The sequence below is a fragment of the Solanum dulcamara genome, chromosome 9 (genome assembly GCF_947179165.1).
Source record: "Solanum dulcamara chromosome 9, daSolDulc1.2, whole genome shotgun sequence".
In the NCBI taxonomy this organism is placed as follows: domain Eukaryota; kingdom Viridiplantae; phylum Streptophyta; class Magnoliopsida; order Solanales; family Solanaceae; genus Solanum; species Solanum dulcamara.
Window position 1 is genome coordinate 65,408,828 of NC_077245.1, and position 17,747 is coordinate 65,426,574.

Genomic DNA, 17,747 nt, shown 5'->3' on the forward strand with positions numbered 1-17,747 from the left:
ACCATTGCATTCATATTGGGTTGTTATGTCTCTTTCCCAACTCTATTCATGCGAGTTTGAGTCTCGTTTGAGAAAGAATATTTTCAAGGGGGAGATATTTTAAGACCTCTAAAGTTGCAGAAAAAGTTATTGGTGTCAGTTCCCACGAGCATAGCTACGGATCATTGAAAGTTGTACAGATCGTAGGAAGGTCTCGTAGGACAGTCACTGAAGGATAGAAAATTGGGAAAGTATGAGATCATTCTACAAGGGTTTCCTACGAACTATAGGAAGTCCTAAAATCCATAAGGACAATATGTAGAGTAACTCCTAAGGCTTGGGTTTTTTCTAGATTCTACGAACCTTTTCGATGACCCATGTAACTTTCTATGTAAGTCAAACATGCAAATTTTGATAGCTATTATTTTGGGTACATGTTTTCTATTATGGGTTCTACGAACTGTAAGATACTCTACAACCCGTAGGTTTAAGGTCGTAGGAGTTAGGTCATCCTTGGTACGAAGGTTCTACGAATGGGCTATACGGTCCGTAAGTTGTTATACGACTCGTAGTAAATAGGTCGTAGGATTAAAACTGCAACTTCCACTAGCCCTAATTTTTAGGCATGAGTTTCTACGAGTTCTTTGACGAACCATAATAGTTCCTACGGTCCATAGGTCCGGTCCATAGGGTCACTTCGACAAATTTTTAAATAAAGGGTATTTTGAAAATTTTCCATTTATTTAATACCTAAAATATGTCGTTTTATACCTATAACTACCCTTATAACCATTTTGACCCTTAATCTTACCCTAATTCACCTTATTCCCTCACAATACTCAAAATTCACTCATGACACCTTCTCAAATTCTCTCTCAAGTTCAAAGAAAAAGAAGCTAGGGTTTTCAAGGATTTGCAAGGTTTCAAGTCTCCTAATCTCCATTACTTTTGGGCTTTGATAGCTAAGGTGTGTGGGAATTCACCAATGGATTCCTTTCATCCATTGGATTCCAAAAGAACTCAATTCTCCAATTTTCAATTACCTAATTCATGAGGGTTTTATGTCAATTTTTATGGGTCTTTTCTATATTGATTCAATTGATATTGTTTCATTTGATTATGCATGAATTCACATTACTACATGAGATTGATTTCACATGGACCATGCATAATGCTATGATTTTCAATTATGAATTATGAATTTATGATCATGAACTTCTGAAGGATTTATGTAAAATTATGAATTATGTTTTAAGTATGAATGAATGAATTGTGAAAGGTTTTCTCACAGTATGAATGAAATCATGTTTTAGATTCTTAGAAAGGTAAGTGTCTATATGAACAAAGTTATGAAATCATGATTTATATAATATTCCGAGTATGAGAAAGATAGAGAATGATATAATATGGTGAATAATTAGCCTTGGTGAATTCATTGATGGGTCAAGGGAGATTTTCATTAAGGGCATTATAGACTTTTTCCTATTTTTAAGGGGGGATGAATCTATACTATTTTGGGGTTAGGTTCCAAATCTATTTAATCCCCAAAAATCTTAATTCTCCTCATTCATTCACTAATCACCCATCCCAAAAATCCTCTCTCTACAAAAGGCTCTCTAGACCTCCATTGGAGACCTTGCAAGAATTCTCCCAATTTCTCCATTGATCTTCAAGTTTTTCTTCAAGTTTCTTCATAGTTCGTATTCAAGGTATGTGACTTTCATCCATGGGTACATTTCACCCATGGAGTTCAAATAATTTCTTAAATCTTCCATTAATTTCAAATACATCTTGAAATCTTCTCAATTTCGATTTCAATTCAATGAACTATGATGTATCTTGTGAATTCAAATCTATTTTTGGCATAAATTGGTAAATAATTATTTGGGATTGATAGATTTTTCATAGGTAGATTCTTCATATATAATCACTATATTTCTATTTAGGGCATAGGATCTCATTATAGAGGATGAATATTCTTGAAAAATACTGAAAAATCTGAAAATTTATCAGGGAAATGTTAGGGCGGTGCGCCACCAACGTGCCAGGAACAATCCCCAGTAGTTTAAGGGTTGGGGTAACGTGTCAGTAATGCGCCATTACCCAGTATGCCATAAAACGTATTCAGTGAATGTGATTTATGTTTTATGCATAAATCACATTCACCAAATACGATTTATGTGTTAAAAAAATTGTTGATCCTTACCCCTCATCAACTATTCTTTCAAGTGCATGAATTACATTTTATATATGATTTAAACTCTCATCTAAGAATGAACTATGACTTAATCACATGATGTTGCTTTCAAGTATGACTATTCACGTATATTTCAAGTATGTTCTAAATATGAGTTGCATGCAATTCTATGGAAAAGAGTGACTTAGGAACCTTAATGAGGAGGGTGGTCTAAGACTCTAATGATGTTATATGAAAATAATGTTTAATGATGTTTCAAGCATGTTTAATGAAAGAGTGACTTGAGATCCTTGAAGATGACTTAAGACTCTAATAATGGAGTGACTTAAGATCCTAGAAGGTGACTCAAGACTCTAAATGTAAAAGGTGACTCAAGATCCTTCATGGGTGACTTGAGATCCTTAATTACCTATTCCTATGAACACGTTATGAAGTATGATTATGAAAAGTTATTATTTTATGCAAGTATGAACTATTACAATGATTATGATTATGATATGTATTCCGTGGATTGATATACTTAGAACTGAGAGGACTTTGAGGTGGGGGCTTGACCTAAGCCTTAGTAGCAACCTCTAGTCCCTTAAACTACGTTGCCACCATAGGATTTCTTTGCTAATATGGCCTTTTAATGATGATAATGTTGGACGGATTCTACCTTGGCAAGTATCCCCCCTTCTCGATGTGGGAATCATCGAATTTCATGCAATAGCTTGCATGGTCTTAATATCAATTACAGTTATCTCCCACATATGTATGATCCATTTTATGTTTTAAATGACTAATCCTATCATTTACTTTATATGATACTCTTATGGTTTATTATGCATTGATTCTTCTTATGACTACTTATGATTTTTACTATTTCTCCTATCATGCTATTTAAAATGGTCATTTGCACAAACACGGTTTTTTATGCATTGTATTGCTTACATACTTATTACATTCAAACGTATTAACTCATAATTGCATACATTATATCATAATGTAGGGGTTAACGATCACATTCATCCTCCATGTGGTTAGATTTGAGTTGCTACATTCCAATCCTGGTGAGTCCTTATTTGTCGAGGGCAAGATTATGAGTTTATTTCATGTCAAAGACTATTTTCCTTCATTGAGGGTGATCTAGGGACTTGTCTTAGCCCCCGCCACATTGTCTATATAGAGGCTTGTTGGACATCTTGTCTATTGGTCTATGTTGTCTTTTGACTTGTCTATGATACTTCCGCAGAACTTTCTTCTAGTCTATTGAGTTTGATTCTTTTTATGCCTTGTATCTATTCATGTATGATATGTCAAGAGGCTTGTTGGAGCCCTTCGGGGTTTTCAATCATCGAGTCACGGCTAGGCCCTAGTTCAGGTTGTGACAATTTAAGGAGTTATTCTTATAATATATTTTATAAATGTGGATTGGTACATGCTTGCCTTTCCTAATGTTAATGATTTACTTATTCTGTTGGGATTAACTTAATACCGAAAGGACTTTGTGGTGGAGACTTAGTAAGGAATTCTCTAGTAGCAACTCCTAGTACCAAAGTACGTGCCTCCGTAGGTTTGTCTTAAATGGCCTAACTAGTGGATCCACATATAGCACATGATGATAGTTATGATACGGAGTCTACCTTTGCAAGTAGTCTCTCTCTTCTTAATGTGGAAGTTACATCGGATTCAATGAGATAGCTCACATGGTCTTAAATGTCGGTTAAGATTAATATCCCACAAAAAGACTATGTTTTTCTTATAAGCTCTTAGATGGTGTTTTTATGATGCATTGACCTTATTAAATATATTTTTATGATTTTACTCATGCTTTTCAAGGTATTTCGGTCATGCATTCCAAGTTCATATTTATCATACTTATTATGTCCATTAATCATGATTATGCATATTTCTCACATACTTAGTACATTTCATGTATTAACATATATTTTTGTCTGCATTGTCTCATAATGTAGGGTCCCGACTCATCCTCTCGCATGTGGCAAGTCAGTGATCTACTTAGAGTTAGCTTTTGGTGAGTCCTCATTACTCGAGGGCGAACCCGTCATGTTATTTCTTTATTGTTCAAGACTTATTTTCTTCTTTATGTTTGATGAGTTAGGGTTTGTCCTATGCTCTGTCTAAAGTTTGTAGAGGCATGTCTAGACTATAGAAGAAGTATGTTTCTTTTATGTTGATTATGATGGTCGAATTCTCTTTATGTTGAGACTATTTCCGCCTTAATGATGTTCTTTTGATATTTATTATTTACCTTATGTATGTTATGTTAAGAGGGTTGTTTGGGGTCTCTTTGAATCCTAAGCATTGTGTTATGTCTAGGCCCTAGCTTGGATCGTGATAGTATTTGACCATGAAAATCATGAGTATTTAAAAAAAGTAATTTTCTTTTAAAATGAAAATGATATTTGAAAATTAGAACATGTTTAATCATGAAATAAAAATTATAGTTGTTTTTGAATTTTTATAAATATTTTGAAGTGAAAACAACTTTTTTATATTTTTTTCAAATTTCTGAAAATTCGGAATTTAACTCCAAAATTTTATAATCATTCTTTATATAACCAAAGATCACTTATTTGCCGACCAAGCAATGAAAGGAAACAAACATTTTATTTTAAAATAAAGAAGGAAAAAAGCATAGATTGCAGTATATAGTTATCAAAATATAAAAATCCCTTTTTTTTCCCTAAAGTTCATCTTGTTAGGAAATATTCATTTTGGCAAATGCCACAAAAATTATTTGCATCCACAACTTAGAAGCCAAAGGAAAAAAGAAAAAAAAACAACCACCATAAGCTTCAAGTCTACATGGTTAAAACAATACATTGTTTTTATTTGCACCAAGTGAAATGGCAACCACTTTGTAAATATTTTTGGTGATCTACATCTACTTATCTGCCAGGCTGACTTGCTGCTTAACTCTGCGAGCACATTCTGCAAAATTTTGAACCACATTAGCACAACTTAGGGGGTCCTTTTCATGTTCCTTGTAGCATTTAAAACAAGTATCTCTCTCATCCAAGCAGGGGATAGGCTTTTGATTCGGAAGTTTGAATTCCTTATCGTGTAGATCCTTCGCCTTCTTTGTCACTTCTTGCAACATTTTTTCCTCATGTTTCTGCAACTTCTCCACAACCTCCTCGCTCTCTTTAAGCACAGATCTAATAGCATCTAATTCTGCAATTGCAGGATGAGGTGGTGGAGGTACTGGGATGAACAAAGGAGGCTGAACAGGCCATCCTGTAGCAGCAGGCCCCCTCACTACATCAGGATCACTAGAGATTAGCTTCTGATGTGCTGTTTTGTTTTCTCTTTGTATCTTTGTTTTTGGTTTCCTCGTTTTCTTCTTCAATTTTTCACCCTCATCAGCAAGCTGTTTAACTAAATTGCTGTGGATCTGTATAGTGAATGATTCACCCATGACGACAGCAGCTCTTCACGAGTATCTGAAATATCAATTCATCCTAGTCATATTAAATGACAACTTGAGAAAAAATGAGAAAACTTGCATCTCAATAACGGGACGACAATATAATACAAAAAGAACGAAGCAGTAACTCCCAGACAACCAGGATTGATGTACTTCTGGAACAGTTCCTCTTCTTTTCTTTTAACTAAACATCCCTCTATAAAGTCATTTTTTCTTGTGTTAAACTTCTTTGCTAAAAAAGTGCAGGAATGTTCAAAACCAGTGCAACCAGATTGCTGTATTGATTAGATTATTTGTAAGGCTGTTTATATATGTATGAGCAGTCTTTAGAAAATGCTAGTCTGCAAAATCTGTCAACAATTTATATCCAACAACATTTACTAAAAGGAGGACCAAGCACATGCAGAAGTAATTAAGATAGGCAATTGAAAAAAAGAAACAGAAAAAATCCAATTGGATCATTTTAGAAATGATTAGGAATCCCAATGATTACCAATGCATCCGCAATCATTTTTTAAATAACTTTAATAAAAAGACAAATAATTAGTAATCATAGAATCTTAAGTTCCACTTGGCATTATATTTAAAAATTGTTTACTCAACCAACTCCTTGGGTGTTTTATCTCCAAAATCCTGTTTTGATGAAGTAAAACTCGATATGCTCTTACAGAATTGGTCACTCAAAATGATGGTCAGTAGGGGCATTGGAGTACTAAACTACTAAGTTCTTCTTTGGGGGTTAGTATATAGAAAGAAATCTGGAGATATAGAAGGACTTTGTTGTGATTACTGGGTTCAGACTTGGCAATGGAAAGAAAATATCATTTCTGGAATGATAAGGTTAGGACATGGTCCTCTTAAAGATTCATTTGACCTCTACACCAGAAGCTACAACGGAAGATACATGGAACCACCAGGGAAGGAATCTCTCTTTTAGAAGATTGCTAAATGATTGGGAGATTAAAAGGTGGCGAAAATCCTGAAGACACTAGAAGTCTTTCAAGGTATAAGAAATACTGATGATTCAATGGAATTCTCAAAAAAAAATACAATGGAATGGAATGGAAGCAGCAACAAAATGTTTACAGGCAGCTCTGCTTATCATCTTCTGTCTGATACTAACTACAATAGTTATTAGCCTTGGAAATCTATTTGGAAAACCAATCTCCTTTCAAAGTGGCCTGCTTCACTTGGTTGGTGGCTAGAAAAGCATTTTTGACACATGAAAACTTACAGAAAAGGGGGATCCAATTGACTTCCGGGTGGCTTTCTGTGCCAGGAAGAGGCAGGAAACAAGTCATTTGTTTCTTTACTGCAAGGTTACTGGTATATTATGAGCTTATGGCAATTAATTGTGTCTTTAGTTGGGACAAATGGGTAATGCAGCAGGTAGTAACAGGCAGAAGAAGTCGTGGAAGGTTATCCTAGCCATCATATGGTGGACTGTGGGGAAAAAAAGAAATGCTTGGTGCTTTGAAGACATTATGCTCTATACAGAAAATCAAGACGAAGTGTCTTTTGTCTCTCCTTTTCTGGTGTAAAGAAAAGCTATGTAGATGATGCTTGGAATCCTCTAAGATGAACGAGGCCTTTTGCAAACACAAATATTGATGCCAACACCTCCATGGTGCTGATGAATACATATGTTACCTTTCTCGAAAGAACTCATTACTTCTTGTCCTTTCCCCAGCAATAGAGTATAGTTATCCAGACAGATTATATTAGAAATCTGATTAACATGAGAGGTCACAGTGGCAGGCAGAATAAAGACAAACTAACAACAATAATGAATGTACAGTGCAACTATTGTGGTATCTCAGGCAAATGGAAAACATAACGCAAATAAAAGGTTCCTTTTTCTTTTTGGGGCGGATGTGTTTTGGTGGTAGCAGGAACTGTGGAAAAGCTAGGGAGGTCAACTTTTTGTTTGGATGGAGGCATAGGGAACCAAAGAGGAAAAACTGATGCAAAGGAAACATACACATCCATTGGTGCTTTTTATGTACAGAGACATCTCATGATTTTGATTATAAAAATGACCAACAGTTCCGTACGCCGATTTGCTTCCTCCGCTGCTCGCTTCTGCTCCGGCGCCGGCGATTTAATCTAGGGTCCACGGATGTTTGCGGTGACAACTTCCATCTATTACGATTCGTTCAATTTTCGGTCTTTTGCTACAGATCTTGTAACAGCACAAAGCTGCTGATACCATTTAGTACGCGCATCTGCAATTTCTTGTCTTCTTCGGACAAATTTTTTGCTTTCCAGATCTCTTCTGGCTGTATCTGAAGCTCCCATTTTCGCATCTTACATTCATAAAAAGAGCTACATCGGAGCTTTACAGGAATTTGTCTTTGGTGGTGGAGTCATCACCTCTGAGTTCGAGTTCCGGTTTACTGCTCCAAAGAAGTTTTTCCGGCGAAGCTCTAGTTTTTCCGGCAAAGTGTTTTTTTTTTCCCCAGGTGTACAGATCTGTATTTCCGGTGACGAACAACCGCTGCAACTAAACTAAGTACGCCGACGTGAACAGTATTCCGACGTGAGCAGTATATTCCGGCGGCAACCAGGTTCATTTCTACCGGAGTTGGTACCTCCGGTTTTTATATCTTTATATTCTATCCTTTGTTCATATACTTGTAGTTACACTTTGCCGATTTTAAACCCCCAAATAATTTATTAGTTCATACGCATTTTCGTGGCTTTGGATAGTGATGGTAGACTAGGGTCATGTTCTCGCTCATGAACGGGGACGAGGGTAAGGAAAGGTAAGTGGGTTAAAGGAGCGTCTAGACTGAGAATAGGTTCTTGGAACATTGGGACGTTAACGGGTAAATCCATAGAACTGGTTATGATTCTAAAGAAGAGGAAGATAAATATAGCCTGTGTCCAGGAGACAAAATGGGTCGGCTCTAAAGCTAAGGAGGTAGACGGGTATAAGCTTTGGTTTTCTGGTAAATCGAAGTATAGAAATGGGGTAGGCATTCTAATAGACAGTGATTTAAGGGATCAGGTGGTGGAGGTTAGGAGAGTTAATGATAGGATGATGTCGATTAAAATGGTCGTTGAAGGGATCACGTTGAACGTTATTAGTGCTTATGCGCCGCAAGCGGGCTTATGCGAGGAGGATAAGAGGCGCTTTTGGGAGGAGTTGGACGAGTTAGTGGGAGGCATACCACCTACTGAGAAGCTTGTCGTGGGAGGGGATTTCAATGGGCACATCGGATCTATTTCGGGAGGGTATGATGATGTGCATGGGGGCTTTGGCTTCGGGAACAGAAATGGAGGAGGAACCGCACTGTTGGATTTTGCAAGAGCTTTCGGATTGGTGATAGCCAACTCGAGTTTCCCAAAAAAGGAAGACCACTTGATAACCTTCTGTGGTTCAGTGGCTAAAACTCAGATAGATTTTTTACTCCTCAGGAAGGATGATAAGGGTTTGTGCAAAGACTGTAAGGTCATCCCGATCGACAACCTTACAACCCGACATAAGCTCCTAGTGATGGATTTAGGAATAAAGATGACAAGGACGAGGAGGGTCGGGGAAGAACGACCTAGGATCAGATGGGGGAGTTTGACAACGGTTAGTGCCCTTGAGATGGGAGAGAAATTGAAGGATATGGGGGCCTGGGATAGTAGTGGGGATGCGAATGATATGTGGGATAGGACAGCTAGTTATATTAGGGTTGTAGCAAAGGAAGTGCTAGGAGTCTCGACAGGTAGTCGTAGTCGGCATCGAGGGGACTGGTGGTGGAATGGAGAAGTGCAAGGGAAAGTGGAAGCAAAGAAGGTGGCGTATGCTAAGTTGATGGAGAGCAAGGATGAGGTGGAGAAGTGGACGAATGGAGAACTGTATAAGATAGCGAGGAAGGAGGCGAAGTCGGCGGTTGCAACGGCAAAAATGGCAGCTTTTGAACGTCTTTATGCTGAACTGGAAGAAAAAGGTGGGGACAGAAAATTATTCAGGCTAGCCAGGGCCCGGGAGAGAAGGGCACACGATGTGGATCAAGTGAAGTGCATTAAAGACGAAGACGGAAAAGTATTGGTAGAGGAGACCCTTATCAAACAAAGATGGCAGTCATACTTCCATAAACTTTTGAATGACAAAGGGGACAGAGAAATTGTGTTGGGAGATTTGGAACATACAGGAAGGAGTCACGATTTTGGGGGTTGTAGGAGTATTACGGTCGATGAGGTTAAGGATGCTGTTCGTATGATGCGCTGGGGAAGAGCGACCGGACCTGACGAGATCCCTGGAGAATTTTGGAAGAGTGCGGGCTCGGTAGGTTTGAAATGGCTGACTAGGTTATTTAATGTCATATTTACGACGGCAACGATGCCCGTAGAATGGAGATCGAGCATCATGATCCCGCTTTACAAAAATAAAGGGGATAGCTAGAGCTGTGACAACTATAGAGGTATTAAGCTTCTAAGCCATACTATGAAAGTGTGGGAAAGAGTGGTAGAGATGAGGGTGAGGAGAGGCGTGTCTATTTCAGAGAACCAGATCGGATTTATGTCGGGACGCTCAACTACAGAAGCCATCCACCTTATGAGGAGACTAATGGAGCAATATAGGGAGAGGAAAAGAGACTTGCATATGGTGTTCATCGACTTGGAAAAGGCTTACGATAAAGTCCCACGAGAGATACTATGGAGATGTTTGGAGGCTAAAGGTGTACCTGTAGCGTACATAAGGGTGATCAAGGACATGTACAAGGGTGCCAAAACAAGGGTAAGGACAGTAGGAGGGGACTCAGAACACTTCCCAGTTATGATGGGGTTGCATCAAGGATCAGCTCTTAGCCCGTTCCTATTTGCCTTGGTGATGGATGGATTGACGCGACAAATTCAAGGTGAGGTGCCATGGTGTATGCTTTTTGCGGATGACATAGTCCTCATCGATGAGACTCGTAGCGGAGTTAACGCTAAGCTGGAAGATTGGAGACGCACCTTGGAGTCTAAGGGGTTTAAGCTGAGTAGGACCAAGACAGAGTACCTAGAGTGCAAGTTCAGTGAGACACCTCAAGAGGTTGGCGCAGAAGTTAGGCTCGGGGACCAAGCCATCCAAAAGAGAAGTAGTTTTAAGTACCTTGGTTCTATCATGCAAGACAGCGGAGAGATCGACGAGGATGTCACACACCGTATTGGGGTAGGATGGATGAAATGGAGGCTCGCCTCCGGTGTGTTATGTGACAAGAAGGTGCCACCACAACTTAAGGGCAAGTTCTTCAAAGTGGTCGTTAGACCAGCTATGTTATATGGGGCGGAGTGTTGGCCAGTTAAGGTCTCCCACGTGCAAAAGATGAAGGTTGCCGAGATGAGAATGTTGAGATGGACGTGTTGGCATACCAGGAGTGACAAGATTAGAAATGAGGTTATTTGAGAAAAGGTAGGAGTGGCCTCGGTGGAAGACAAGATGCGGGAAACGCGACTGAGATGGTTTGGACATGTGAAGAGGAGAGTCCCAGATGCACCAGTGCGGAGATGTGAGAGGCTGGCCATGGATGGTTTCAGAAGAGGTAGGGGTAGGCCGAAGAAATATTGGGGAGAGGTGATCAGACAGGACATGGCGCATTTACGACTTACCGAGGACATGACCCTGGATAGGAGGGTGTGGAGGGCACACATTAGGGTAGAAGGCTAGTACATAGTCTCGTTATTCTTCCCTATTCGTAGGCGCATTAGCACATTACAATTCCTTGTGCTCTCATTTCTGCTATTTCTGTTACTATTTATTACTTTCAGTACTTGTGATTACTCTATTTTATCTGTGATGCCTTCGTTATTTATTTTCCTATAGCGCTTTGAATTTCTTAATCTTATCTGACCTCCTTTTTATGTCTTTTATTGAGCCGAGGGTCTTTCGGAAACAGCCGTCCTACATTGGTAGGAGTCAGGTCTGCGTACACTCTACCCTCCCCAGACCCCACGATGTGGAATTTCACTGGGTTGTTGTTGTTGTTGTTTGTTGTAGACATCTCATGATTACTCAAAGTTAAACTCAAATAGTAAGAAGAGTGACTCAAAAGAGATACTTAAAATTGTGGTATCTCATGTTGAATCTATTTGGACTATAATGGGCCAATCCTAAAACTGTGGAAAGATACTGAAGAGTTGGAGAGCAAGGGGTAAGAGATGTAGAAGCAACAGAGCTTGCAACAAGCAGTGACCATGCGGAAAGAGAAATTTCTGAACACATATAGAATCCCTCATGAAATTGCAAATGATTCTACATGACACCCCCGCTTGTACAGATCAACAAGATGAAACTCTTCTTAGGCTTTGTGTATATGCCTCTTGATATAGGAATCACGTTTGTAGTCAAAAAATAAATTATGAAGGAATCCCGTTTGAAGTCAACAATGAACCATTTACTTGTTAAGAAATGAAGGGGAACACCAAAAGGAATTACCACAATACAAGGTCAGCTGATCATCGAGTGGTTAATGTGTGTTCATTTGATACAAAAACTTGTAGGGAACCACTCTGCCAGCCATGGCAGCAAAATGATCCTATTACATTTACCCAAAAGGAAACAAGACTTCCTAAAACAATTTGGACATCTTAAGAAGAAAGGTTGCACAAAAATAAGAAGGAATGGAATTATGGTAGTATAACATTCAAAGAAAAATGGTACTTTATATTCATCAACCAGTATCTCATCATCTATTGGGCAGTCAAAGTGCCATGATTTACTGGCACTTTAAGCTTAAAGCACACAAACTGAGCAGCTATATATCAAGCGAGGAAAAAGAACTATAAACACAAACAATAATGAGATGGGTACGAATTGCACAAAATATAATGAAGAGAATACATAACAACGAGAAACCAAAATGCAAACAGTTTTGCACAGCTAAAGAATCAATCAGACATAACATAGACAATAGGAGTCTACGACACACAGCTAATAAAAGAAATAAGGTTCTTTCTTGGACTATCAGGGAGCACTCAGAAGTAGTGCTGTACAGAGCAAACCGATAAACCGAACCAAACCGGAAAAAAAAACCCGACTATTGGTTTGGTTTGACTTGGCTTGGTGTTTGAAAAAAATACCCGACCATTATAGGGTTGGTTTGATTTTAACTAAAAAAAGTCAAATCGAACACAAACCGACCCGATTATAGATATACTACTTTTAAATTATGTTATACATAAAAATATTTATTAAAATATAATTTATAAATATTTTTTAAAAAATTTTCATAATTTTTGTTTTTTTTCTTACATTTAGATTTGGACTTGAGAAGCTCATCTAAATAATATACAAAAAAAGCCCATCTTATAAAGTTATATTATAAAGATAAAACTTCAGATAGTGTTCTGCCTTCATCTTTTATGTTGATATTTTGTACTAGAACTCTTTTTAAGAAGCACTGTTGTGTGCTTTTTATTAGATACTATGAAAAATACGAGAAACTCGAAATAAACCGAAAAACCCGAAAAAACCCGAAAAACTCGAGAAAAATTGATATCGAAAAACCCGACTTTTATTGGTTTGGTTTGGTTTATAGATTTTATAACCCGACACAAATGGTTTGGTTTGGTTTGTAAAAATTCCGAACCCTACACCCCTACTCAGAAGAAAGCAGAGACCTAACTCTTATGGTGAATATTCCACGTAGTTAGCAAGAAAACATGGGTAATCAGAACAAGCAGAAACAACAATAGCAGATCAACCTTAAGAGGTCGTGGAAGCACGAAAGTCTTCTACGTTTTTAAAATGCAAGTGAAAGACCAGGTATGGCATACACGCACTTTTCCCTACTCCTCCACTAGCAAAGGAGCACACCTGCACTAATTCTACCTACCACCTACCACAATCAACAAATACCAATGCCAGGACAGAATTGTAAATACTAAGATTCGAGTTTAACACATTAGATATCATTACCAAAAGGGAAAAGGGTTTTGACAGAAACCAACACCATTATAAACCCAAATTCAACAATATTTGGTGTTAAAATTCATTGCAATTTTTTTTGTCTAATAATAATATAGAAAGAAAGGGGGATTTACATAAAAAAATAAATACATACAGTTCGATTCCGACCGGAGATCGCCGCTGGAGAAGAGAAGAGGAGAAGACCGCAGAGAAGATTTTGGCAAGCAATTTTACGCAGACATTGGATCAAATTTGGGCTCTATTTGTTTGTTGGGTTTTCCATCAGACCCGTTACACAGAATTTGGGCTTGATAGCCCATTTTGGATCTCCCCACACCCAACATTTCTAAATCAGAAAAGGATCGAAAATATCTTTAAACTATATGAAATGAATAAAAATGTCATTCGTTTATAGTTTGATCTAAAAATACATTTGTCGTCAATATTTTGGTCCAAAATGCTTTTATTGTTACTTAATGGGTCAAAAAAACCTTTTTTCCAAATAAATATATTATTTATTTAATTTTGAACACATTTTTTTCTACCCTCCCCAGATCCCACTTGTGGATTTCACTGGGTATGTTGTTGTAGTATTTTTTTTCTAATAATATTTTTATTAGCAAATATTTATCATACTTTAATTTGGAAAAAATAATAAAAATATTTCTTATTTTATTATAATTATTTTTTATTATTATCTATATGAAAATTAATGATGAGTTTACTATGAAATGTGATCTTATATATATGGCATATATTATCCATTAAAAAGGTAAATAAAGTCATTTTGATTTAATTGATAAAATGATATTGAGAAGAAAAAAATCATTTCTTATATTTTTATTAGCTAAAGTAATTTTAAAAGAAAGAAAACAGAAATAAGGTTCCCTAAAAGTAATATTTTTATTAGGAATAAAATGTGTTTAAAAAGAAAAATAATAATATATTTATTCGAACAAGGGCACTTTTGAACCATTTAATAATAATAGGGGTATTTTTAACCAAACTATTAACAACAAGGGCATTTTTGGACCAAAGTATTGACAATAGTGGCATTTTTGGATCAAACTATAAACGGAGGTCATTTTTGTTCATTTTACATAGTTTAAGGGTATTTTGACCTTTTTCCATTTCTAAATTGGAAAAATTACTTAGTATAACAATCATGTATTATGTATTTAAGGATTATTTGATAGAGTGTATTAGTAAAATAACGCATGCATTAACTTTTTATATTAGTAATATCTTGTTTGATACACTTTTTCATGTTATGTATTGTGTATTAAGGTGTGATTACTGATATCATGGATATCTAGATATTTGGTAATGCAAGGGATTTTGTTGCATGCATTGTTGGAAATCTTATGGAAAATGTCTATTGCGTGGACTCTTCGTTTTTGCCACTGAACCTGTCTCGATACGACATTGGTGCAGGCGCGGGTGCATGTCCGATTCGATCAATTTCGTCCAGATACTTTGACCAGAGGCAAGAACAAATATGGAGAAGATGAGAGTAGTTTCATCGCAGCTGAAGGTCGACGACATTTTCTCCAACGAACTTGATAAAGAATAGCTAACAGAAGTTGCAGTCACCGATAGGGACTTCGTTAGCCAGTGAGGAACTTGTAAGTCACAAGATCTCTCGATCTCACTTTTTCATAAGGACTTCGCCGAAAGAAGATGTCTTGAAAAAAAACAGAAAAAAAAAATAAAAGATGATATAAAAATTAGGGGTCAAGGTGTAAAAAGCATCAACCAATTTATAAGTTGTATCATGTACCTTTGATGTTATTTAAATTTCAAATTCTCAAATTAAATTAAGCATGTGATTAATATGAAATCACTAATTGAAGGAAATTATAACTTATGAGTCACTAAATTTTAGGAAAGTTAACAATAAATAATGTGATTTGAGATTAAATTATATAAAATGTAGAGAATAACAAAATAAATTGAGATTTTAAGCACTTAATTTACACTCCTTATTTAAATTAAATTTATAATTAATAATTAATAGTGAGCTCAAAATACTTGAAATATAATTTAAACTAATGGTTAAGATTTTATAGTTTTCATACAAATCATATTAATTTATTAGATTTATTACGGATCGCTTCTTATTAGTTGATTTGATCCTCCTATCAATATAATTTTTAAACTATCGAAATTGTCACAACCTTGACCCATCGTGTTTGGCACCCACACTAACTCTTGGGTGGGAGAGCCTTTATTACAACCCAAATTAACAATTATCGCAAGATATAAAACATTTAAAGATGCGGAAACAGGTTTAATTAATAAATAATACTGAGTTCCCATAAACTCAGAAATGTCTAGTTTAAACCCCAATATATGTGAAAATTGACTCCTAGAAACCGAAAGTTAAATGTACCAAAACTTTAGCAAACATCAAGTCTAGAAAAAGGGAATGCAATTCCAAAGAGTCACAAAGTAAAACAGTATTTAAGAGTTAGGTCCTAAATGAAGGAAAAAGACATGGAAGAGCTCATGGTAGCCCGAAAGAATCTGGCTCACCATTTGAACTCCAATAGATCAACAATCTTCTAAGTGAGGTCTCTCAACAGCCGCCGAAAGATGCCTTGTACTAAACAAAAATAGAGCAAGTGCAGTATCACTACTCAAAGTTAATAGTGTACTGATAGGATCAGGCGGCAAGCTAGTAAGAGTGAGTCATGAACAAGTAAATACAGCAGAATAAGCACTTATATAAAGAACAGACTTAACCAATGTCATCTCCTAACCAGTACTCAACATTATCATTGTTCATCAGTCTAAATACCATGCAATTTCATATAAGGGTCCTCTCATGGGACCTGCAATCACTATTTATATGTCAGAATGTGACACCTGATACAAGGTTGTGTCGAAATGTGAAACCCAATCCAAATGTGTGTCAGAACGTGACATCCGATTCAAGGTTACAATTCAACATCAATCACAGTGAATACACAAAGTATCATAGCTACCAAGAATAGGTTCATTACCCATCATGGCCAGTATGTAATCATTTCACACAGATCATTGCATGCTTCCCTATGTATATACACATATGCATACAATGGAGTAATTTAGCAAGTACATGAAAAATATATAGGAAACAAACCATCACCTACCTCAAAATCAAGCTTGACAACTCTAAAGTGCAGGAGCTTTCCCTTTCTGAGTTCATTCAGCTTGTTCTTGGTCTAATGATAATAAATGCATACAAAGGATCAATATACTGGTCTAATTTACATGAATTTAGCATAATTCCCCTTCTTAGACCAACCCATGATCCTAACCCTCATCTAGCGCTATTTTTCACTATTAGTTTTAGGCTAAAACCCTCTCCAAATGATCACCAACCATAACTTTTAGGTTCTAGAAATTAAAATATGAATTAAGGGAGTGATTTACTTACCTTTGACACAAACTATGGTGGAAACCAACAAGAATTCACCTTAGGTCGCTTCTGCTCTCTTAAGAATGAAGTGTGAATGAATAAAACCATTCTAGGACTTTTTCTTGACTTAAGTCACGTTCTGTCTGGCCATAGCAGGACCATCCCACTCTAGCGGCCCTACCCTAGCTGGAATAGTCCTGCTCTGGCGGGATAGACGGAGACAGAGAACTTGTAAAGAATCTCAAAGTCTCTTCTTTTACAACACACCCTTGCCCCAAGATACCTTTTATACCAAGATCAATTCTGAGAGTTTTACTCACCCGATCGCGATTTTGTAAAGCCGTAAAGGCTCCGTATCATCTTGGATATCAACTAAATCAATTAAATTATAGGTTCAATTCCTCATACATATCTGAATCACCCTAGATTTTCTTTGATTCAGAATTTATCCAAGTCTAACCTAGGCTCAATTTTTTCTAGTCACTACCCAAGTTTTTCTGGCCTGAATTCCTTCTTTATTGTTTCACCCGTAATGGCGGAAGCAGGTTGTTAAAATAGATACTAATTTATCCATCACTCATCTCCGAGTGACTAATTAGGAAAAATAGGCTAAGACAAAGATAAAATAGTACCTGACTCGACGAACAGTTGGGGGGTACTTGTCTCGCATGTCCTTTTCGGTCTCCCTAGTAGGTTCCTCTATTTGATGATACTTCCATTGAACCTTCACAGACTTAATTTTCTTTGTCCTCAGCTTTCAAACATCACTATCTAAGATTGCCACTGGCTCCTCCTCGTATTGAAGATCATTGTCTAATAAAATGGAGTCTCATTTAATAATATAATCTCC

General features: G+C 36.9%; 1 protein-coding gene across 1 annotated transcript; it reads right to left on the reverse strand.

Annotated features, from left to right (window-relative positions):
- Positions 1-4,831: 4,831 nt before the first annotated feature.
- LOC129903385 (uncharacterized) lies at positions 4,832-13,753 on the reverse strand. Its single transcript, XM_055978923.1, has 2 exons — positions 13,649-13,753; positions 4,832-5,625 (listed from the first exon to the last, which is right to left on the reverse strand). Exon 2 carries the CDS (start codon positions 5,598-5,600, stop codon positions 5,067-5,069), a length of 534 nt encoding a protein of 177 aa, XP_055834898.1. The 5' UTR covers positions 5,601-5,625; positions 13,649-13,753; the 3' UTR covers positions 4,832-5,066.
- Positions 13,754-17,747: the final 3,994 nt, after the last annotated feature.

Excerpts from the sequence above, each read along its gene's own strand:
- LOC129903385 (XM_055978923.1), bottom strand. The coding sequence starts at position 5,600 with ATGGGTGAATCATTCACTATACAGATCCACAGCAATTTAGTTAAACAG.